Source organism: Heliconius melpomene, chromosome 19 (assembly GCF_056956725.1).
Source record: "Heliconius melpomene rosina isolate 202511_hmr_F chromosome 19, ASM5695672v1, whole genome shotgun sequence".
NCBI lineage: Eukaryota > Metazoa > Arthropoda > Insecta > Lepidoptera > Nymphalidae > Heliconius > Heliconius melpomene.
Genome location: NC_140407.1, coordinates 2,727,340 through 2,753,368, shown reverse-complemented (window position 1 = coordinate 2,753,368; position 26,029 = coordinate 2,727,340). Strand labels below are relative to the sequence as shown.

Below are 26,029 nucleotides of genomic sequence, written 5' to 3'. Positions count from 1 at the left end.
AGTTTTTAAAGTGACAGCTTTTACTTTAACAGTACTTTAATACGAAGCGAACTTAATAACTCAATTGACAGTGAAAATAAAAGGTTCAATACTTCCAAAGCCATTAGCTTGTGATTGAGATTAATTGCACATTGTAGATACATAGACGGATATGGGAAATACATTTTCACGATTTTAATAAAATGTATTGACTTTCAGATAATATATTATGGGCACGTCAATACGAATTAAGGCGGATTTTGTAGTTTTTAAATACCTTTTTGCAAGGAAGTAAACTAAAATCTGTAGACAATTATTTTTTTTATAGTAGTAAATTTGTTTATAAGAATAATTAAAAAAAATTATAAATATTATTAAGATAAAAAAAAACTTGAACAAACAACGAAAAGACAACTTTAAATCAATGAAAAAAGGTAGAAATAAGCATAAATCTCTATATAGATTCATAATTTCACGCAGCCATCATTTTCCATGTGAAATAAAACAGCAAGACTATATGACATAAGAGACACGAGCGTTAAAAGTTGGTTGCAACGTCTCTCTTTAGCTAACCTACTTGTGTTTAGCTTGTCCTACTTCGTTACGACATAAATACGTATTATATTTCTTGAGGTTTCAACATCGTATTGAAAATGTGACATATTCGCCAAGAACATATTATTTGACAATAAGTTTTGTATTTTTTGTATGCACATGAAAGCATGACTCTTTGTCACGTTCCACCTCAGCCGAGTGTGCAAGCGAGAGCGCGAAACAAGCGGTAGAGAGGCACCATCGGCCTAAGGTTTTGACTTTTAATTATTTTTGTTATTACGTTTACGTTATTTGTAATTAATTTGCATAATTTAATTAATAAAAGAATATTTGAATTAACGAGTTGCATTAAAGGTTAATTTATCAAAAAAAAACAATTAGCTCCTTTGTATTATACAAAATAATGATAATTTACAGGTTATAATTCAATAAAATTCATAAAAATATATAATCTTTCATCATTGACTTATTACAATGTTATCACGTAAAATTATAGTGCGGTAACCGACTTTACAGACAACCAGATTACATTGTTTTGTTTAAATACGATTAATTATGAAATAGAAGCTGCATATTAAATAATAAATATATACATACATAAATACATACATCGTACATTAAGAAATTACAACATATTTTCTACAGAAGAAAGTATATACAATAAATAAAATCTAAAAACATTACAACATTCGTATAGCGATATATAATTACAATATTTTTACAATTATATCAATAAATTTCATTAGCGCTTTTCCCCATTGTAATATATTCATATATACTAAAGGTACTTCTGGAAAGCATCTGGTACTAAGTTAACTATATAAATCTACTACATTTACTTATTATTTAAATAGAATTTCAAATGACAACAATATCAAAATTTAGTCCAAAAGTTCTCAAAATTTATATTTTTTTTATTTAAAATGTTTATTTTTTTTTCATTTTGCAAATGTCATTTATTTATTTTTTTCTTACAGTCTAAATCAAATTTCTTTCTTATTTATAAAATTATGCTTATATTAGAATAGCCCGTAGTATATTGGATAAACATTAACATACATATTTGAAATTTTAATAATATCATTACCAAAAAAATCATGATTATAAATGTAATAGTTAATAAAATACATGTATTAATATTTTTATCAGCTTCACGCTGAATCCTGTATATAGCAGGGTAGGCAGAGGGAGCCTAGTATTAAAACACTCTCTTAACCACTTTTTACCGTTTTTGAGATATTGCGAGTAAAGTGGCGGAAATCCGCGCTTTGCCTTGGTGCCAGAGCGAAGATATGAAAATGGCCCTTATGGTCAGGACAGCCTCATTCACGATAAGTATGTAATTTAAATATTCTTGAGAACTTTTAAACTAAGCTTGAAGAATAAATAATTTGTATTACAGGAGTAACAGTAAAGATGCAATAATAAGAATGCATTCTAGTTAAATTAGCAATTCAAAAAATATATTACCTTTAATATCAAATGACGAATTATTATATTATTTAACTAATTTCTGAAGGAAATAATTTATTTTTTATTAATTGTGAAAGATTTTTAAATAAAGAAAAAAACAATCATATTTAAACATTTAATGAATTTCTATGAGAATCATTTATAATCTTTATATATCTTTACATATGACAACAGTATATTAAAAAATTATATTATTTAGTGATATATGATTTTAGGAACAACGAAGATTTCTAAATTGACTAGTAGATAAAGCTATAGGTACATGTATTATGACGGAAAGAGGCATAAGTGGGTAATACTTAGGCGAAACGGTCTCCTTTTAACTAAAATAAGTTTATATTTTCGCCAACAAAGAGCATATAATAACACAAGTAAAGCCATAAGACCATTATTATTGGCTAGAAATGCCCAAAGAATTTATTTGGCTTGGTTAGTCAGCCTCAAAAAATTCTAAGAGGAAAATAAAGAGGTTTCTCACTGAATTCAACTCAGAAAGATACTAACGATGTACGAAAATGAGGCAATAACGATCATTATATTATAATTAAATATTAACTAATAGTGAGACACCTTAATTAATAACATATTTAATATTGTATTCTTATTTACACTTTTAAGAATAAGTTATTTAACTATATACAAAAGTATCACAGGGATATAATAAATTGAAGATGAAATTACTCTATTACAAAATTTTTATTTTTGGTATTAAACTTGATTTAATAATTTAGTTATTTAATTTGAAGCTACACTTTTTGCACATACATATTTTAGCTGAAAAGACAAAAGATTGATGACTTATACATATCTTTTTTTTTAAAACATTTAATATACTCTACTAACTCAAAACTGATCAATAAAATAGAAAAATGGATGCCTTACAAAAATCCTACATCAAGAGAATTAAGGAGAATTTATTTTATGCTAATTTTAAATATGAATCTTTTATAATTCATAGTTTTTCCAACGTTATCTATTTCTTATTTTTTAATAGGGTTATTAGAAGAATCGCACGAAGCTCTAATCAATGCGCCTATACTAATCAACTTGATATGTAAAAGAGAATTGCTAGGCATCTTATTGCTACATTACACGAACAACTCATAAGATAGATATACAAAATAAACAGTCTTTTACTTACACTACGTCGCTTTTGTCGAGCAGTCCATTGTTGCTGCTCCCGTCTTCTTGTCAGATGTGATAATCCCTTAAAGGTTTTACAGATTCAGCCGAAGACCTCGGAGTAGGATCGACACCGGAAAGACCTAAGGAGCCACTTCTTCGAACTACCAGAGTCTTAGTTCCGTAATCAGTGACGAAATTATCATTTCTAGTCGGTGTGTTTGCTCTTACCGTCTGATATCCGCAACAAGGAGGATATTTGGACGTGAGTATTTTCTTAAACGCTTCACGGAACTCCGTGTTGAATATGGAGTAAATGATCGGATTAAACGCGGAGTTGGAATAGCCAAGCCACGTGAGGATTTTAAATGCGAGATCTGTAATAAAAGTTTTAGGTTGAGTATGGGAATTCTTGCGTATACAGAATTTAATAATAGAAATATAAATAAGTTTTATATAAATGGGTTATATAGTACAAATGTATTAAACAAATATATACTGGTTGCAAACTAAAAATATATCTAAAATACATATAAATTCATAGCATAATATTATTTGAAATCAATTATATTATATGTTGAAATAAAAATGTTAAACCATTTTCACAATAACAAAAATTATGTTATCAACGCTAATGTTTAAATAAGCCATTTAATTTAGAACACTTAGGGCGCTACAACCATAAAGTGCTTTTATAATCTCATTAATAATGAATATATTTTGTTCCTAATTACGGCTGCCTTCACAACACACTGACCCAAATGCTTATCCACCAATTTGACCATCTCTGAGGCAATTTCATTTGTAATTTCCTTATCACGTATCTCAAGCATTCGATTTAGATCGGCCATCAATTATTTAATGCCAGAAATATTTTTATGAGCCACAGATCCTTAGGATTGTTCATTTATTTTCTCATTATCTTTTATGTCACGTATGGGTTTGGGTAATGCATCATAATTAATTAGTACAGAATCTTGTGTACGAGGAATGTGTATAAATTCAATTTGGGTGTATATACGTTCTATTAATTTATAATTAAAATCGTTAATTAACTTAAATTTTGTGATATCAATAGTCTTTGATTAAATTAATTTGTACAAAGGATGTACATTCAAAATATGGTCTGACATTTCTAACTTTACATCAAAGGCCTTTATGAGTTAATTTAAACATGGTAGCGTATTATTTTAATAACTTAGGAAAACTTTTTATTTAATTAAAAACAATTTAAGAAGTATTGGCTGAGAATTCTTCTGTGCCTTATAAACAAACACCTCGGTTCAGGTAATTAGAGAAATACAATATTTAAAATCTTTTTAGATTGCGTTGTTTATGTCATTGATTAGAAAAATATTAAGGCTAATTGATGCAAATAATAGACAAACGAATACTTGACTACCATTTGACACACAACATAATATTAGTTAAGTTATTTTCTGTACCAATTGGTACATATATTATTTCATCATAAGTACGAAAAGAAATGTTCAAAGTTCATAATTTTGATTTTTTTTAAATAAATTTCTATGGTTTCTAGTTTTAATATTTCATTTACAGACGATAGGCTCTTGAACTCAAAAAATAAAATAAAATAAAAAAAAAAACATACCCCACTGTTTTCTTTGATATGATAAATATTCTTCTTCAATATAGTTTTTAAGATAAAAGTTAAACCAAACAAACAAAAACAAAAATATCAACACCTATAGAAATATAGAAATACCCACCTGGTATACAAGTCTTGCAAAATGCAGCAACGATGTTGACACAGAAGAACGGCACCCAACACAAAAGGAACACTCCCATGATGATTCCCACCGTAATAGCAGCTTTATGATCGGAGACGTGATAAGGCGATGAGTGGACGTGAGTGTGGACGCGAGTCCTAACTGACTTAGTCCTGTTGTCGGGTAGCTGGACTGTCCTTGTGACAGCCCGGATCGACTTCACGTGCTTTTGAGCGTAGCAGTATAGTCTGGGAAGAAAGTTTTGTATATAGATATTTCATTTTAACAGTGTAACTACTTCTCTTCTGAGATTTGGACGTTCCATCGTACTTAATCTTTAGCTTTATTTATATAGTGTAAGATATGTGGACATATACGCCTCAAATGCATCACTTTTGAGGTTTAACATAAAAATTATTTTAATATCTATATATATAAAAGGACTTGTCCTCACTGACTGAGGTAAGACGCACGCACAGCCGTAACCGCTGTGCATAGAAACGTGAAATTTGGACAGATGTTTACTTTCGTTATCTGGACATCCACTAAGAAGGGATTTTGAAAAATTTTAACCCTAAAGGGGTGAAATAGGGGTTCAAAGTTTGTATGGAAAAAAATTTAAATCGGCACCGATTTTTATAAAATTTGAAATTTAGATTTTTAAAAGTATTTAATTGGATACGTATTTCATCGTTTTCTAGAATTCTCCCACTAAGGGTGCAAATAAGGGGTTTAAAGGTTTGTATGGAAAAATTCTTAAATCACCACCGATTTTTGTAAAATTTGAAACTTAGATTCTTAAAAGAATTTTATTGAATACATGTTTCATGATTTTCTAGAATTATCTCCCTAAGGGTACAAATTAGGGGTTAAAAGTTTGTATGGAAAAATCTTTAAATCGGTTCTTATAAAATTTGAAATTGACTCTTAAAAATATTTCATTGAACACATGTTTCATGGTTTATTAGAATTTACCCCTAAGGGTCCAAATAAGCAGGCGAAGCTGCGCGCGCACTAGTATACCTATAATTAAGGAGATGTCACTGATTCGAAATGACCTAGCCTTCGGGAGGCATAGAGTGACAGACGCGAACGGGCAAATGACTTTGATGGTTTTGTAAATTTTTATATATTTTCGAATTACTGTTAATTTTTATATAATTATTTGCTGCTTATAATTAATTTATCAGTTCGGTTATCTATACCAATGTTATACACTTAAAATATCGTAGTTTTAATCATTTGGGATTTTATTTAATATTGTTCGCAAAAATTATTAATTATTTAATATAGAAAAAAGTTTAGTACGCGCGCACGGCAAACTTTAGTTACTTTTTTTAACATTTAGGATTTCCTTTAGTTACTTTTACTTATTTTGTTTGTTCATTTCGGTTACTCAGATATTTTTTCTAATAATAAATTTCCACTTATTATTCTTTTTTAACTTATTTTAATTATTTAGGCTTATATTTTCTTACAAATTCTATTGAAAACCGAAAATAATTTCATAAATATATTTAATAAATAATCGTATAATTCAAGCGGGCGTAGCCGCGTCCGGGCCCACTAGTTTAATATAAAAATCGAGATCGTCATAACTAAAAACCACACTTAAATATAAGAATTCGATATTAAAATCCCTATAGATTTGAAAATCCTTTGCAAAATATCTAACATTTCTCAAGCAATATCTAGTGCTAGACAGATGACAGACATTAACTCTTATTATTCTTTTTTAACTTATTTTAATTATTTAGGCTTATATTTTCTTACAAATTCTATTGAAAACCGAAAATAATTTCATAAATATATTTAATAAATAATCGTATAATTCAAGCGGGCGTAGCCGCGTCCGGGCCCACTAGTTTAATATAAAAATCGAGATCGTCATAACTAAAAACCACACTTAAATATAAGAATTCGATATTAAAATCCCTATAGATTTGAAAATCCTTTGTAAAATATCTAACATTTCTCAAGCAATATCTAGTGCTAGACAGATGACAGACATTAACTCCTGCGGGACTTTCGTTTGAGCTTATATGAAAGCTTGAAAAGATTGTTTAGCTTCACTTTATAATGCATAAGCTTTTCAAACTTTTAATAAAAAGGTGCCATTACTGTGCATTTTATATGCACTTGGTTAAAAGTGACGAGTGTGGATTCAAATGAGGATACTTCTATATTCTTTTGAGCTTCGTGTTGTAACAAGCATAATAAATCAGGGTAGACAAATGGTACATTATGTTAATATTCTCCACTTATTTTCCCTTATGAAGGAGAGGGAGCCTAGTGTTAAGACACTCAGCGAACCACTTTCCATCAAATATTTTGAGGCATTGCATGTTATGTGGAGGAACTTAACGCCGGGCTTTTTACCTTGGTGCCAGAGCGAAGAAACTCGAGTGGGGATCGAACCACAACCGTCGCGTTATATTCACACCCTTATTCTCCTGCGCCACGACGATCTCAACGCATGACATTATTAATGGATATCAAAAGGGCTTTTGGATGAAAATATTTCTATTTACACGTATATAAAACTTTTCTGTTACCAACAGACTGACGGACTTTGTACAGTCGGAACTACAGAGCGAATAGTGCTGCAAATTGGAATGTGAGTTTCTCGGGGACTTATTATCGAATATTTATTATGGTTAAAGTCTTGGCGGAAGCAATTCAGCTCGATGCTTAGATTTAAATGTCACTCCAAAGTTAATTTATAATCATTATATTGATTTCGCTTAAATAAAATTGCTGCACTAAATATCGCCCTTAAAACACAATTTTAGAAAAGAAAAAATCTGTTATTTTTCTAGTCGTAAGTTTACCTACAAAAAATTCAACAATAACAACTAACCTGCAATATATACTAATCATGACGATGCAAGGCAGTATAAACGATATACAACTGGATACCACCGCGTACGTAGGCGTCAGTACCAGTGCACAAGTTGGGTATCTGGGTGGTCTTTCTGTGGTCGTCACCTCATCTGTGGGCCGGTGAAGCCCTAGAGATATGGGTAGGAAGCTGACGAGGACTGCCAGTAGCCATATGAGGGCAATTGTTATGATTGCTACTCGACGTGTCACCCAGCGGCCGTATCTGTTGGCAAAAACTTATTTTAATGATATATTTTTTGTTAGCTTCACGCTGTATCCCGCAAGCAGGATAGGTATAGAGAATCTAGTGTTATGACACTCTGTTCTCCAATTTCTGCTCAATTTTCAATATATTGAAAAGAGAAGTGTCCTAACTCAACGCGTTGCGTTTACAGTCAAATGCTGTACTGCTAAATTAAATATATAATTAAAATCTAAAGTTAACTCAATACTTATAAATTGTATTTAATTTTGAAATTGATGAAAGTTACAGCAGCTTAACTTTGATGAAGTTAGACACAAAGCACTGGCTGCAAAGTTGTGCATTGCTAGAGGAATTATTTAATGTTTATTTGTCTCATCTCATTTTTCGTTGAAAAAATATATATGCTTTTAATTCAACAATGTAGGTATATATATTTTTTTTCTATAATGATATACATATATTTTTCCATTATTATTAAAATATCTTTGTAATTTACTCTACATATAATTATATAATTTTTTTAATTAAAAGCCCATATGTAATTAAAAACTTCCAAGCTTAGCAATTTGTGTGAAATTCAAAAAGTTATGATCTATTAATGTTTTACGACAGTGGAGACGCCTCGCTTTATTTCAACAAAAAGTTTCTAAGTAATGCTTGAGACGGTAAGAGCAGTCATTTAGACGCAGGTGTAAAATTCAACAAGTAAATTTTAAGATTACGACACTAAGTAAGAAACGTGACTATCGTTGTACTCGTGTTTCTTATGCTTATAAATTTTGAATATAATAGCTCGCTTCACGCCTTTTCCCGCTAGGAAGGTAGGCAGATGGAATCTATTACTAATTCTCCGTTCGTCGATTCCGTTCACTACTTTCCGCCCTACTTTCAAGCTTTGTTAATGGAAACAGAGTATTTTAACACTAGGCTCTCAGGTTTTCTCTGCCTACCCTGCTATGTGCATTATATAGCGTGAAATTATAAATGTTCGTTGAATTGATTGATATAATGTATCTAATTGTACGTACCTTAAAGGATCCTTTATATGTATATATCGATCGAGCGATATAGCGCATAAGTTGAGTATGGACGCAGTGGAGCACATCACGTCGCACGCCACCCACGTGTCACAGAATTGTTCTCCAAATACCCAGTACCTGAAAGATATCTCCATTATTCAAGTTTTTCTTTTATTAATTGTCTATTTCTTTTTTTTGCAGCTTTTTGCTTTTTCTTTTATTCTTTTTGAGTAGGTCTCTTAGAGTATCTTGTACAGTAAAGATAAACCCCCTGTTTTGCCCTGTCCACCCATTTTAAAAATGTGTTGTTAAATATTATATGACTTCACCATTTAGTGGTTGCCGTATTCTATGCAATTGGGCTAGTACTTTAATATTAGTACGGTATTTATTTATTTTTTTACTTTCTTCTTTTGTTTTTATTGAAAGAAGACTTGATCTTCTTCGAAAATTTGACCCTTTCTTTGAAATGTTTAATTTATTAATTTCTATATTATACAGTTTCTTTACATATAATAATAAGCAACTCTATATCATTCAATGACAAACTAAAATAACAAAAAATATTCTTCTTTAATATATAATTAACTATCCACTCTTTTATAAGCCTACTACTCGGTTAAAACAAAAAAAAAACAAGAACGTTCATATTGATCCTACGGCCTATTTTAAATAAAGTCCTCGTAATAGAAACTCAACTGAGCGTCGCTGCGAACTAACTACGCATATTGGAGGCTCTATAAAAGCTTGTGTGCTTTTAGTTTAACTTGTTTTGCAGTTTGTTAGACCCTTATATGGTATATTAGTGCATATGTTGATGATTTATAGTACACGATTGGTGTGAGTTCGAATCTTAGGTATTATTTTTAAAAGTTAGGATCGAAAAGTATTTTAGAAAACGTATAAATATTTTAAAGAAGATCGAAGGTTTTTTTTCAGCTTCACTCATGTATGCACGTTTCTGGGTAGGCCGAGGGAACCTGGAGATTTATTGTTAAGGACTACGATGGCCTCTACATATTACTGAAGTATTTAATATTTTAATCATTTTTAATACGATTTGAATTGTACTTTCTTTCTTTCTTCATTTACAAAAATTTGTCAATCAGTGGTAAATTATTTGTAGTTCAAAAATACAAATCACAGCATATTATATTTATTCTTATTTTGAGCGAAACTATTGAACTTTAATATTGACTGACGAATCTACTACTAAACACCAACATACCACGCAATCATAGCACGCTGTATCCCGCAAAACAGCAGGGTTGCCAGAGGGAACATAGTGTTAACACACTCCGTTCCCAACTTCCCGTCGAATTCCGGAAGCATTGACCACGCAATCATTATATCCAAAAAAAACTATTTTATAAGCAAAACTTACACACATATAAAATTAATATATATATGTATATTTAATCAACTTAACTACGTGACATACTCGACAAGTGGAGTATTAATAGAGCTCAAGATGCTATCGCGCCTAGTTAATGTGTTATCAGTTTGCCTACAGCCTTCCACTGTTAAATACTTGTTAACTTATTAATGGAAACAATCAATTCTGTAATTATTATTATGTAAATTTGGGATTAAATGTTGCGGTAGAAAATTAATTATAATAGTATTATTTGTAAGATTGATGTTGAAGTTCAAGCCAGCCATGGCGTAGGGCACAAGAGTGCTATTAAAATAGCTATAGGTTCTGAGCTCGGTTTTCACTCGAGGAAATAAAATGTTAATTATTTTCATTTCCTCGAGGGAGACGTTGAGTTTCACTACTCACACGCAGTGCCTCCAGAATTCGGCAGAATGTTGGGAACGAAAGTGGTGATGAGAACTGAGTGTCTTATCTGCCTTGCTATGTACATATAGCGCGATATAGTAAGAAAAACTAAACTCAAATAAATAACCACTCACCCTAATAAATCGTTCACACCAGCAAATGTCATAACAGCAGCAGCAACTAACATATCAGCTATCGCCAAGGACGCTAAGAACAGATTGCCGATCCTTCGCAAGCCCCTATCAGTGTATATTGCTATACACACTAATATGTTTCCTGCTGCACTTACGAATATTAATAGAGATAGGAATATACCTGGAAAAGAAAGATTAAATATAAGAAGAAGAAGGAGAAAACCTTTTTCCCGTGCATCAGGGAAAAACGAATCTAGTTTTGCCGTTTTTTCTTATTTAGAAGACATTTAAAGGGGGATCCTTCAACCTACACTTGAGTCACACGTTCCAGGCACTGCTCTGTGCTCCTCCTCCTGCAACGCGATAGCCCGACACCCGTACGGTAAATCCATGGAATGCCAAGTACCGTCTCTGGTAATCTCTCACATTTTCTTACATTTTTTCAATCATATCAATGATCTAATTGCGAATTTGAGACCATAGTGGTGCAGGAGCATAAGCGTGTGACTGAAAACGCAACGGTTATGTGTTCGATTTCCACTCAGGGGAATGAAATATTTACTATTTTCATTTCCTCGCTCTGGTAAAGAGGCAAGCTGTAATGTTCACTCAACACACAATGTCTCCAATTTAAGTTGAATTTATCAACGATAAAAGAACTAGAAATGAAAGAGATTTTTAATTGCTTACGTATTCAAGTTTTACTTAAATGTATTAAAAACTTAACTATGAGCAATATTTAATAATAACTGACCAACTAATAATATAGATAGCAGCGTAACTGCATCCGGATCTTCTGCGTCTTCATATTCCACTGTTGTGTCGTTTAGGAGCGCCACCTATCAACAAAAAGAAAATTAATCAAATAAATAAAATAAAAAAATGTTAAATGAAAAGTAATAAGGTTCATTTAATATCGTCGTCACACAGCTTAGAAATATAAGAATTCATACATTAATTGTAGGTTCGATTTTCGCATAATAAACATGCTCCCTAATCCCAAGGCAATATTTGTATTAAAAAAAATTTCGTAGTATGGTTTATAATGAACACGTATACTGTAAAAGCGCCTTTGTCTGAATCAAGGTAGGATTTCGGACTTTCGGATAGGAAAGGGTAAATATATACATTTTGAATTGGAATAGCGGTAGCTGGGTCAATTATTGTTTTTTTTATTATATCCGCATTATGAGAAGGTAGGTGGTGACCTACCACAATCTTGTCTTGTTTCGCAGTGCTACCTAGTAAATGCCACCTCCACGATCAGGGAGTGGATGCACAGCATCAATAATAAACTCACTTTATAATATAACAGTTCCATATTCGGATGATATTAGATACTAAATTTTGTGATTGGATGAGTTCAATGTTTTAAGCATAAGCTATTTTTTGTAACAAAACAAACTTTAAAGAATATACCATCACATTCTCCGCTTATTTAAATTGAATTTAAATTAGATACTAATTTAAATTCAATTTCAAAATATTTATTCCAGTATTTTTATTTAAAAATATAATTATTAAGTTGACGATCAAAAGCCTTGAAAAACAAAATTATAAATCAAAATTAACATGGCACATTTTATGGAGTATCCATACAAGGGAAGCCAACAAAATCTATATATATAAAAGGACTTGTCCTCACTGACTGAGGTAAGACGCACGCACAGCCGTAACCGCTGTGCGTAGAAACGTGAAATTTGGACAGATGTTTACTTTCGTAATCTGGACATCCACTAAGAAGGGATTTTCAAAAATTTTAACCTTAAAGGGGTGAGATGGGGGTTGAAAGTTTGTATGGAAAAAAATTTAAATCGCCACCGATTTTTATAAAATTCAAAATTTATATTTTTAAAAGTATTTAATTGAACACGTATTTCATCGTTTTCTAGAATTCTCCCCCTAAGGGTGCAAATAAGGGGTTGAAAATTTGTATGGAAAAATCTTTAAAACGCCACGGATTATTATAAAATTTGAAATTTAGACTCTTAAAAATATTTCATTGAACACATGTTTCGTGGTTTTTTAGAATTCACCCCTAAATACGCAAGCGAAGCTGCGCGCGTCCGCTAGTATAATATAAATTGACGTAGACAGCGAAACTGAGTGAATTTAAACAAGCGGAGAATGTGATGGTATATTCTTTAAAGCTCGTTTTGTTACAAAAAAAAAATAGCTTTTAAAACATTGCACTCATCCAATCATAAAATTTTGTATCTAATTTCATCCGAACATGGAACTGCTGCTATTTCCATATGGATATCGTCCTCATAACTCGATACTAGCAATCAAACTCATAAATTCTGATTCAGATATGTACGAGTATATTGGCAATGTTGACGTTGAAAATTGAAGTGATATTCATTATTCGCTCCCCTATTCCACAGTAAATTTTCATTTTAATATTTGTAACCTAATAAACGAAACTAGTTTTTACCTGCGGCTTCGCCCGCATAGCCAAATATAGTTAACAAAATATTGTATATTCCATTTTAGTTAACACAACAATAATATTTCAATTCGAAATAGTAGTTCCTGAGATTAGTGCGTTCAACCTAACGAACGCTGAAATCTATACAGATATTCTGATAATACGATGTTAATATTCGCCAAAATACAGTGTCGCCTAAATAATAAATAAACAGGCAGACGATCTCTCTTTTACAATTTTTTCTTTATGTATCATCTCACTGTACTTTTTTGACGCTAGAAGCTAAGTAAAAAGTATTATTATTGTAGTAAGTCTGACAAAGAAATATAGATACTATTTTGACTTCTAATAATTATTACAAATGGCGGCCGTATGTGGGGCTTTAGTCCACAGTTCTTCAGTTTAACTTTGTATTTATAACAAAAGCCGATACATTCTGTGTAAATGAAAGCGGCCTGTTGAATATTAATGATATTCTGATTTACACATGCGTTTTACTATGACATTTTAAGCCTTATTGCTAAATAGTAGAGTCTATATTAGATAGGTAACTTTGTGGCAAAATCAGTAATGTACTCGTAGGTGTATATCGGTGGTTTACCTAATGGGCTTAGTTCAGCCTTTTGTTTGACAGGCTGTCGTTATTGTTCAGTTTTGATTGAAATTACTCAGTTGTTTTTAGTAAATATACAGATATAATTTATGTTTTCCTAATTGATTCAGAAAATATGATTTTTTTAATGAACGAGTCAAGATAAACGAGCATATGGGTCACCTCTACCAACAACCGTCGCCTCTACCCCGTATATCATCAGAGGAGCTACAGATGCTTTGCTTTTAAGGTAGAGATAGACGTTTTTTGAAGGTACTTAAGTCGTATCGACCTGGAATAACTACCGTAGACCAGGCCCATCAATAGCGGAAGGAAGTTCCTGCGTATCCAAATGGTGTGGAAGACATTTGAGTTTGGGACTTACTGTGTGGTTAGAAAATTCGCCGGCAGGTAACAGTTCAAACAGTTCTAAAGAACACTTCTCGTAATAAATGACAGAGAACGCACAGTGAAGAATGACATGAAACAACAGAGTAGATGAGTATATAATAAAAATTGATGAATATAGCACTTAATTTTGATAAACTATATCATTATTTTCTAATATAAAAAACTTTAACTTTATAGTGTGAAAGAAGACTGGATACTTTTACATTTAACCCCGACTTTATTGCATAAACTCACTTAAAAAACATAGCAGGGCTAATATGCTGTAAAATAAACAGCTATTAATAAAGCAATATAGCTCTTATTACATAAAAAATAGAGGTTGGTATTGTAAAGCCAATCTTAACTATAAGTGTTAGCGTAGAAATAAGTTGGGGGAGAAATTGTTCTTATTGAGGTTTATTTTTGCTTAAGTTGTATAGTGTTTGTTACAATTGCTTACTTTTCTATTACTTTATCCTATGTCATCTACATATATATCTATGTTATTTATGGTTTAAGACATTTATTTCTCATAAGAATAAATTCACTTACATGAGACAGTAGTACAATAATAATTTGACGGGTACATTGCGCTAAGTTAGTAAATTAATGCTTATACAAACAAAATGTAGGGTAGTTATTATAAGATAGCAAAGGAATAAGATCCGCTGGAAGTGCCGCTTAGTAATCATTGTATTAGTGTGAAGATATTTTATTTACTCGTTTTACATTATTCACATATATTTTTTAGGGTTTTTATTTTAGTATTCTTTATGTTTATATTACTATTTTTGTTGTTACTTTTTTAATTTTATTTTATTATAATTTTTTTTTTTATTTTTTTCCAATAATTATTTTTAAATATTATATAATTTATTATTTTAAATATTATATAATTTATTATTTTATTTTTTAAATATTATATATATATATATGTTTGTGTATTATTATTATATTAACTTGTAATATATTATTTTAAGCTAAGTGTATTTTATTTTTTATTTTTTTATAATGCGAGAAGTGTTGTCATTATGTTAAGGAATATGTATAGGCATTACATTTTTTACGTAATTTTTAAGAAGTCTTTTAAATTTAGATGTTGATTTTGTTTCTTTAATATCCTTTGGTAGTTTATTATATAAATAGACACCTTCAAACATTATATTCTTTTTTCCATAATTAGTTCGCGGTTTGTGAAGTTTGATGTCGTTAGCATTTCTTAGTCTGATTTTTTGTATACTTTGTTTTTTTGTAAATGTAATGTTTGTATGTATGTCTTTGCTTAATATTTTACGTACTAAAAGACAGCTGTTATATACATAGGTTTGATAAATATTTAGGAGCCCTGTTTCATTATATATTTTTTTAGTTGAAGTACGGAAATCATATTTGAATAGGACTTTTATTAATTTGTTTTGTGCTGTTTGTAACACGTCTAAATTGCACTTCGCAGCCGAACCCCATACCTCAATCAAATAATCAATATGTGGCTTAATAAGGGAGTTATATGTGATATAAAGTACTTTGCGTGGTAAACAGCGCACAATGTTTCTAATAACTCCCATTAAAGATGTTAGTTTAGATTTGATTTTATAAATATGTGGTTTCCATGTCATTCTGCTATCAAGAATCAATCCTAAATATTTTTCTTGATCCACTTGTGTGATTGCTTCGTTATTGATGCGCAGCACTATTTTGTGGGATATCTTCTTATTCTTTGCAGCAAAATGATGTAGTTTGATTTAGATGCGTTGACTGTGAGCAAATTGGATTGAAACCAAAGATTCAATCGCTTTAAATCCTCTTGAGCATCCTTTAATATAGATTCTAAATGACTTCCGTAATAGAAAAGATTAGTATCATCAGCGTATAAAGATACATCGCCATGTAAATTTATATTATGGATGCTGTTAATATATATAAGAAAGAGCAATGGTCCCAAGATTGACCCTTGTGGAACTCCATAAGTAATGTTTTGGGGGTTACTTTGTATTTCTCCTACTTTTACTATCTGTAATCTGTTGGTGAGATATGATTCCAAAACTTTAAAAGCATTATCTTTAATTCCTATTTCACTTAGTTTTTTTAAAAGTAATTCGTGGCTCACAGTGTCGAATGCCTTTTTTAAATCAATAAAAACACCCAGAGCGACCTGTTTCTTATCAATACAAAGTTTAATTTTTGTCACAATATCTATGGTTGCCGATAGAGTATTACTTTTTGGCCGAAATCCATATTGTTTATTATAAAAGAAATTTTGACTATTTAAAAAAGATTCAAGACGTGTATATATAATTTTCTCAAAGATTTTCGACAAGACAGGGAGAACTGATATTGGTCGATAGTTTCCCGGTTCCGTTCTACTACCAGATTTATATATTGGTGTTACTTTAGCTACTTTGAGGCAATCTGGAAAAGATCCTTCTTCCAAACATCTATTAATACAGGCTGTAAGTTCACTTAAAATTAAATATTTTATAGACTTTAGTGATTTTGCGCTTATTTGATCACAACCTGAACTAACATTACAGCTTAGATTATCTATGATTATGGCAACTTCTGCTTTGTTTGTTGGTTCAAATCGGCACAATGTCTTGATTGGTCGAATGGAATGTTCAGCTCCAGGTGGGCTGTTGTAGTGTGTATTGGGAATTTGATTAGCTAAATTTACGCCAATATTACAAAAGTACGTGTTAAAATACTCACAAATTTTATTCTCATCCGTTATTATTCCCTGGTCTGTTTGTAATTTGTTAGTTAGTGTCGTCGATTTTAATTTGTTTGCAGAGAGGCTATTAAGGAGATCCCACATTTTTCTAGAGTTTTTTAAACACGCTTTGAACGATCTGATATAATAAGATCTTTTATTATGCTGTATTTTTTCCATCACTTCATTTCTTTTCTTAATAAAAAGTTGTTCCTTTTTTTTACAGTTTGGATTTGTTTTGTGGTGTTTCCATAGTATATTTCTGTCATTTATTTCGTTAATAATTGTCTTACTTATCCAATCTTGTCTCGGTGGGTTCATTATTTTAATTTTGTTTATTGTACTAGCTTTTATATTATTTAATATTTTTTCTTGAAATATGTTAAATGAGTTAAATTCATTCATAATGGTATTTTCCAATGTATTATTATATAGCTTCTTATAATCTATAGCCTGGTAAGATACTTTTCGAGGTCGAGAAGATGTGAATTTTTTTAACCTCTAAGTATATTTGCTTGTGATCTGATAGTGTAGAATCGATAACAGAAAAATGGAATTTTGTTTCCTTTAGATTTGAGATTACATGATCTATAATTGTTTTCGTAGTGGGGGTCTCACGTGTGCAATAGTCGTCATGGATATAGTTTATAAAGTTATATCCCTCTTCATGTATGGTGTCCTTGTATATAGTTGGATGTCGATCTGAGCTAAGCAGATTTAAATTAAAATCTCCAAAAATAATTGTTCTTTTTCTTTGATTTAACTGCATCGAATAAGTTTCCATAAATGTATTAAAATTGGCACTTTCCGGTTTTCTGTATATTGCGGCAATGTCTAAAGAAAAACTTGCTAAGTGAACCCATAAAAAGTGATTATCATTGGAGCAAACTGCCTCCATAAAATTATGTTTCAATTTATCATGGCAAAAGATTGAAACTCCACCACCTTTACTAGATTTCCTATAGTTACAATAATGGGTATATCCTGGAATTTGGTAGCGTAATGCCTCTTCTTCACTTTTTAGCCACGTTTCTGTTAAAACAACTATATCAAGATCGTCATTAAAAGAATGAATTATACATTTCAATTCGTCAAATTTTCCTTGCTTTACCATGCTGCGTATATTAGCGTACAAAAACTTTAGTGATTTTTTAGATTTTGTTAGGTATTCATATTTATCGACTAATTCATATGTAGCTGTATCGGTTATTATTACATTTTTGTTTGGAATATTACATGCTGTATTTAGTTTTTTGGAGTTATTTCAATAATTTTTGGTATGTTTTTAATAAATTTTATTCTAAGGTTCCTCTCACCCATATCCATTCGTCTCTTTAACTCCTCTTTGAGTTGTTTCAAGTATGCTTGTTGTTGCGGTGTTTGATCCGAGTAGATTGAAATTGCAGTTTTATCCATTTTATGTTTGTTACGCAGGATGCACTTTGTTGTTATATTAGATGCAAAGCAAACTTTTAAAGAGCGATGTTTGTTTGATTGATATTTGCCTAGACGAAAAATTGTCAGAGGACTAGGACAATCTGTTTCGATTAATTTTAAAATTTTCATTACTTCACTAGAGTCCATTTTTTTACGTTCATCTTTTTTATCAGAATTTGGTTCTTTAATTCCTGCAATTATTATATTTTTAGATCTCATTTCACGTTCTTTGATTTCATCCAGTATATGTTCAAAGTTAGTCTCTATTGTACTCGAGGTGTCTGGTGTAGAAGAAGCTTGATGTACTTTAAGTTTCTGTACTTCAGATTCTAGATTCTCAATTTTATTATCTGTTGCATTGTTCTTGTTAAGCATATTTGCGATATCTGATTTCATGGATGATTGTTCAGTTTTTAGGTCATTTGTACTCTTCTTAATATCGTTTATTTCGTTCTTAATGTCACCAATATCATTCGTTATTTTCTCTATGAATGCATTTTGACTATCGCGGAGCGTCGTCAAAATTCCCATAATTTGGGTAGTTTGTTTTCGTAATTCACTAATTTCTTCTTTGATCTGATAATTATCATCAATAAATTTACGCTTGTTACGATGTGTAATTTTAGGGGTTTCAGGAAATTCTTGCAACGGATCACAACTTGAAAGGTTTGGTTGAGAATCACTGCGACTGGAACTGAGGCCACTTCTAGTAGGTGATCTTAGAATGTTCATTGTAGATCTGTGGTAGTTACTGATGCAACACGTTAGCTAAGAGCCTGTCTCTTTTTATCGAGGTGGTGAAGAGCTGTTACCTTTTGGCCGTTGTGCAGCTACTCGAGACTAAAATTGTCGTATGAACAGAGCTATACTTCAAGCGACTTTCTTTCCAATGCGAATGCACGTATGATTCAGTTTAGTATTCAAATGTCGGTAAGATTAAAGAAAAAACAAATAGCACGTCCACTTTGCGCAACACCCAACGGTAGAAATGAAATTTAAAAATGTATTTAGATTTATAGTTTCTGAAATGGAAATCCATTCTCCACTTTCTGCTGAATTCAAGAGGCATTGCATGTCATATGGCGGAACTTAACGCCGCACTTTGGCTCTCGCCACTAAATATTTCATTTCCTCGAGTAGGAATGTAACCCACAACCTATCACATTCACATTTGATGATTTGTTGATGATTTGTTGAATAAGTACAATATTATTTCTTCGCAAGTACTTCGCTTTGTAAAAAAGAAACTACACGAAAAGCACTAAACTTACTGCAAAACTTCATAAATAATTTGTTGAGATAAACGGAAAAGTTTAAATTTAGCAACTTTTATTATTCAGAACTGATCAGAATAATATTATAGAGACTTAGAGAGTGACTGTGGCGGAAAGCTCAATATGACATTTTTTTCTTTATAAAACTGAAGTTTATCTTGACTATAAGGAAATGAGAGGCACTCGCCAGGGGCCACAATTTGATGAGTGCTTTGAAATAAGATATTTTAAATTAGAATATTTCTTATATTTAAAAAAATAGAGCAGAATTTTGGGGTGTTCGCATTTTGGGGTTTTAATTTGTACTCATAATTATTTTCATTTCTTTCTCTAGAAAGACAAAAAGCGGCACTATTACGCTACTCAACATTAAATGTCTCGAATTCGATAGGAAAGTGGAGAGTAGAGTGTCTTGAAACTAGAATTTCTCCGACAACTATGGGAGTTAAATCATGAACACAAAAACATACAAAATAAAAAAAAGCTTATAATTTAAAATGATATATAAAATATTATAACAATATCAAACTATATGATTAAGATTTTTTTGTAAACCTATTAAAACTAATATTTCTTAGTAAATTTAAAATGCATTTATAGTTTATTTCGTTCAGAAGGGAATTTAAAATCGCGCATTCGGGTAACATGCTCAATCACTTTGAGCGACTAAGCCTCGCAACCGCAACATGGTAGGTAGAAATTTCAATACTAATAGGATTTTACATACTTTATTTTTTGTTTCACGCTGTATCCCGTATATAGCAGTGTAAGCAGACGAAAACTAGTGTTAAAACACTCCATTTGCTACGCACTGCCCAATTTTCATGACATAGCGCTTTGAGCGGCGTAGCTAAACGCTGCGCTATTTATTAAATAAAAAATAAAATAATTAACTTCACGCCGCATCCTGCACACAGCAGGGGAAAGTGGGGAACCGAATGGAACGAAATCTTATTGAGAAGATAATATCATAACACTAGGTTCCCAGGATCTCTCTGCCTACCCTACTACCTGCAGTATACAAAGTAAAGCTAAGAACCATATAATTCGGATATACAAAAATAAGACCGATTATATTAAAAAACAGCATTAAGCTGCATTGGTTCCCACATTCATTATAGCAGAGTGTCAAAATGATTCAGTGAAATCCGTATAGAAACGGGTGAGCTTTATCCTTCAAAGCAAATTCCGGTTAAAGGTTCATTTGGAATCGTTTGATGTTAGTACGTGTTAAACAAAGAAGGCTTTTGGTATGTACGAGTACGTGATTCCTATATGTTTATGCCTTTATATATAGATTAGCATTTGTATACGACTTCTGAATACACTAGTAAATTTTATGTTATATTAGAACTAAATTGATTAAATTATTTGTGTTAAGCCAGTCGTGGCGCAGGTGCCTAAGCTTGTGACTGGAAAGGCGACGGGTTATGGGTTCGATTTCCGCTCAGGGAATGACATTAGGTTCCCAGGGTCCCTCTGCCTACCCTGCTTCATGTGGATTACAGCGTGAATCTATAAAAAATATACATATTATTTCTTTTTTCTGTTAAAAAGACAAAGCACAGCGTTGAGATTTGATACTCAACACGCTATTATTAGCCGGAAAATGGAAGGCAAGGGTGAAGCTAAAAAAAATCCTTAGAGTTGGATTCGAACCCAATGGGCAATAAGTGCCAACATACATTCTGATACTGTTCCTCTGCGTCACGATGGCTTTCTTCATTTTATTTTTTTCTTATTTATAATGTCAAACCTATATGTATAGATGGTTGTATTTACAAAATAAAAATAATATATAATCGATATATTCCTCTAACGCGTGTGAAAAAGGTCAATCGATTAACCCTACGTTTCTATTAAATAAACTTATCACGCAACCGTCTTATTTTGTAGCTAGTAAATAAATAAATGATGGAAGAAATCGTATTTACTTGTATTATGGAAGAATTAACATTTTATTTTTTAGAATATACGTATCTTCTCGATCGATCTCAATCCCGAGATTTCGGAGGTGATTCAATTTAATTAAGCATATTATATAAACAATCTTTATAAAACAAATTATGAATAATAGAAACTTCGTTTATTGAATGTATGAAAAAAAGTATTTTTTGTAATCTGTAGAATGACAAATTACCTCGCTCTAGTTAATTTCAAATAGCAAAAATATATACAATTTTTTATTTCTTATTTAGTTATTTTAAATATTGAATTATATTTTCATTTCATTTCATATTTATGTTCGTATAAAATGCTAAATGTCAGGTCTATGCTTATTTAAATTGTATGGTTAGTCATACTAACCGAGTGATCAAAATTTAAATATTTTAAACAAAAGAATGAATAATATAAGAAAAAATACATTTTCAACTGAAATATTTAATGAAGTGCCGTAACTAGAAGTTTTCCATTTTATTTCATGAATTTCAGAAACCCAAGTAAAAAAGGGCCGAAAGCAACCCATTAAACTAAATAAAAAGAGATTAACGAAATGATAAAAAAACTCAGCACGAACTAAGAATTTTTAAATGAAAAATCTTTTACTTGTAATACTTTTTCCATTTATAAATCCGGTCACCCACAATTTTTTACTCAAACTTAATTTTGAATTCCTATAGGCAGGCGAAGTTTTCTATTATTATTATTCTAACGTATTATAATTATTGTAATATATTTTTACTTATTGGGCGGTGCGTGGGGAACGGAGGAGTGTTTTAACACTATGTTAATTTATTTATGCCTTTATTGGTTATGCCTAGTAATTAATCACTAAGTAGATCAAATAAAGGCAGAACAAAATAATATTCACATAAAATTAATTAAATGACAGTAAAACGACTGATTACCATCAAAGTCTATATTAAAATACAAATTCATATTTCATCAAATTTCTCTTAGAACAAGTGAGTCTAAGGCGGACCGGATTTATTTTAATAACGGGAACAGATGACGCTATTGATATTATAATACTGTAAAAAATAGAAGGTTAAAAAGATTTTCATTAATTAACATTTTAATTGTAATTCGTTCTATGACGTTACTTGAGAGTGGTGGCTTCTAATAATAATAATAGGTATTGCTTAAAGAACAACAAGAAAATCTGAAAAATGTTACATATTTATTGCTTTTAGTGATATTATAATTCACGTTTAGTAAATTAGTAAATTATTTATTTATGAAATTACATAGTTTTTCACTTAGTTCTTAAATTATTTTTGAAGTCTACTTCAAATGTCACATTTAAATATTATAAATGAATCTAAACAAAAATATCGAACTTTCTTTTTTTTTTCATTTCAATCAAATTCTCTCTACGCCGGTAAACTTAGGAATGGAGATTAATTTGATCTATATATGGACACTGAAGCCAGTCATGTCGCGCTTAGCCTCGTTACCAAAGCGCAGAAATGAAAACATTAAATATTCAATTTCCTCGACTGGGAATCGAACCAACAACCTGTCGTTTTTACAATCACACGCATGTGCCCCGAATTAATATTTTTAAATCTGTTATCTTTCATCACATTGTAAATAAATTATAAGCAAAAAATCATTTTTAGAAAAAGTTTTTATTTAAACGCTTTAGAAAGGAGAAAATAAAATTTGTCTTTTAAATTTTAACTATCAACTCATAACCTCATTGTACACAATTTATATGATCATAAAAGCTTGTCGCGCGATTTACTTGTGTAACTAAACTAGTGCTAATTTAATTATGTAAAATCTGCTAAGTTTCAATTTTTAAAGTTTCAATTTAATTAAATATTGATTAACGCGAACGGCAAGTGCCTTGCTATATCAGTTCCTGGAGTGAGACCTCCTGGACGCCCAAGGAAGTGCTGGTTGGATGTCGTGATGCCGGATATGAGAGCCAATGGTCTAACCACCGAGGACGCAAAAGACCGCGCAAAGTGGAGTAGGTTGAGTAGGAAGGCAGACCCTGGCAATAGCCGGGATTAATGCCAGGAGGAAGAAGGTTTCTCACACTAGATGTCATATTATTTTTCTAATTATTCTCGGCAAGCCCTTTCATTTGATACCCGTATTGCAGATGTGCATAAATAATAACTATTCCGCCATCTTAGATGTTCCGCCATATTGGATTTAGAAAAACGTCACATATTTTGAGTTACTCTCAACGAGCCCTTTCAATAGATATCCATATTGTAGAAGTAGACTAAAATTAACTATTCGGCTATCTTAGATGGTCCGCCATATTGGATTTAGAATGACGTTAGATTATTTTTCGAGTTGCTCTCAATGAGCCCTTTCATTTGATATCCATATTGCAGAATTGCAAAAATAATAACTATTCGTTCATCTTGGATGGTTCGCCATATTGGATTTAGAATGACGTCACATTATTTTCCAAGTTGCTCTCAAGAAGCCCTTTCATTTGATACCCATATTATAGAAGTGCATTAAATATAACTATTCAACTATTCACTCAATCGGTTGACGATATCTACTTCAAAATTGAGCTCTAAGATTTCACCCGAACCCACATACATACATTGCAAGTTAAATAAAAGCTTTTAAAAATGGTCCTTAAATTACTGGCACATTTTAACAATAAAATCTATATCTCTTTAACTAACACGTATTTTGCTTATAAAGGCAATATAAGAAGTTATTATAATATAGACGATATCGCTATTTTATCTAACTTATCTGAACTCATATCGGATAGATGACAAACTTGCACATGTTGGAAGTTTGTAAAAGTACTTCGTAAGTTTCTTCAGTATCATTAGTGAAAATATTACTATTTATTACTAATATTATCCATGACGTTGTGACGCTGTGGGACGGCACCTGACTGTAAAAATAATAGTTGTGGACATAGCGCTGCGTTAAGTTACGTCACACAACATGCAGTGCTTAAAATAAGGCAGAAAATGTTGAACACAGAGTTTCACACAAGGTTCTATGTATATTGTAATTACAAATTGTGGGAATCGAACCCACGCTTGTTCCCCTGCACCACTAACAAATAATAATAAGTAAATAACTTACATAACTCACATTAGTAGGTGACACTAAGTTAAAATCCATTTTATTCTCTTTTTAGCATTCTGTACTCAGATTTTGGTGTCCATCTTCCAAAGGAAAGTCTGTAACTGGTTTCTCAGCCAGGCTATATGTAGAAGCTCCATTGTGGTTCATTACACATCTGAAACAAAAATCACGATTTTTAGAACATGTATCTATTTACTCAAATTTTACCTATTCTTTACTACAATTATAAAGCTAAAGAGTTTGTTTGGTTGAACACGATAATCTCGAAAACTACTAGTTCCAATTGATTTTTTTTTTGAGTTGAATAGTCCATTTCAATAAGGAAGCTAGCATATTACATCCGTCCCATTTGTGAGATGACAAAAAAAATAGGCAAAAACTACTTAATATTAATAAAGAAAATACGAATCAACTAAAATATGATACAGCTTAAATATTTTAAAATAAATTTAATATATCGTTACCAAAGTAATTTGTGAAAAATCACTTTATTTGAGTAATGGAAGTCGACGAAGTGACAACGGCGGTAAAACTATTTAATCTTTGGACTTAAACCACAATCCAGATTTGTAAGCAAAGGTCCTCGTATGGTCCTATTCATGATAAAAGATACCTACTCTCAAAGCCGCTAACCAGTTACGTGTATAAGTAAGTTGAAGTATGGGTTATAAATAAAGTTATTTAAATTTCTAATTATTTTAAAATACATTTTTTTAGCCTCACTGTGTATCATAGTGTAGACATAGAGTGTTAAGACATGCCGTTCCCATTGAGACACTTCCGTGCCCCAGCACATACCACAAAGTTTAAATGTGGTGTAAACACGGCGTTGAATACCGCCACTTAATATACAAAGTCTTAAATTAAGGCGGAAAGTATGTAGGAACGAATATTACTAAAAATAGTAGAATATTACTAAAAATAGACACTACTATTTTTATCTTATAGACAGAGAGAATCTGGGAACGATTCTCCACTCCCCATTATGACACTATCATTCCCCACTACTTCTTTATATGTTGAAGTGTATTATTAGAGAAAATTGCTTATGATGCTTCTTTTTCTTTAAGAATGCTATGCGATAGCTAGCTGTAAGTAATTTTGTTAACTTATAGTCACGAAAAACAAAAAGCTTATTTCTCGTTATATTTTTTTTTGGGAAAACTTTTTTGTATAAAAATATATTCATTATATTTAAAGCCTTAAATTTAAGAAATTAAATGAGTGAGATTGTACAGTAGAACAAAGTGAGTGAACTATATAGCTTATGTTACACTACCCTACAATATATCT

The 26,029-nt window shown here is 31.1% G+C and overlaps 1 protein-coding gene across 2 annotated transcripts in view; it reads right to left on the bottom strand.

Moving 5' to 3' along the window:
• Window positions 1–1,460: 1,460 nt before the first annotated feature.
• The window catches only part of Dop1R1 (Dopamine 1-like receptor 1), a 74,189-nt gene continuing 49,620 nt past the window's right edge, over window positions 1,461–26,029 (bottom strand). Inside the window, exons 2-8 of one of the 2 annotated variants that reach the window (XM_085203108.1) lie at window positions 24,734–24,890; window positions 11,638–11,722; window positions 10,884–11,064; window positions 8,976–9,104; window positions 7,720–7,965; window positions 4,860–5,107; window positions 1,461–3,506 (exon numbers count right to left, since the gene is read on the bottom strand). In XM_085203108.1, the coding sequence (XP_085059234.1) occupies window positions 3,199–3,506; window positions 4,860–5,107; window positions 7,720–7,965; window positions 8,976–9,104; window positions 10,884–11,064; window positions 11,638–11,722; window positions 24,734–24,772 (1,236 nt within the window). In that variant the 5' untranslated portion in view covers window positions 24,773–24,890 and the 3' untranslated portion in view covers window positions 1,461–3,198. The remainder of the gene's footprint in view (window positions 3,507–4,859; window positions 5,108–7,719; window positions 7,966–8,975; window positions 9,105–10,883; window positions 11,065–11,637; window positions 11,723–24,733; window positions 24,891–26,029) is intronic. The other variant, XM_085203109.1, reaches the window with a different exon arrangement.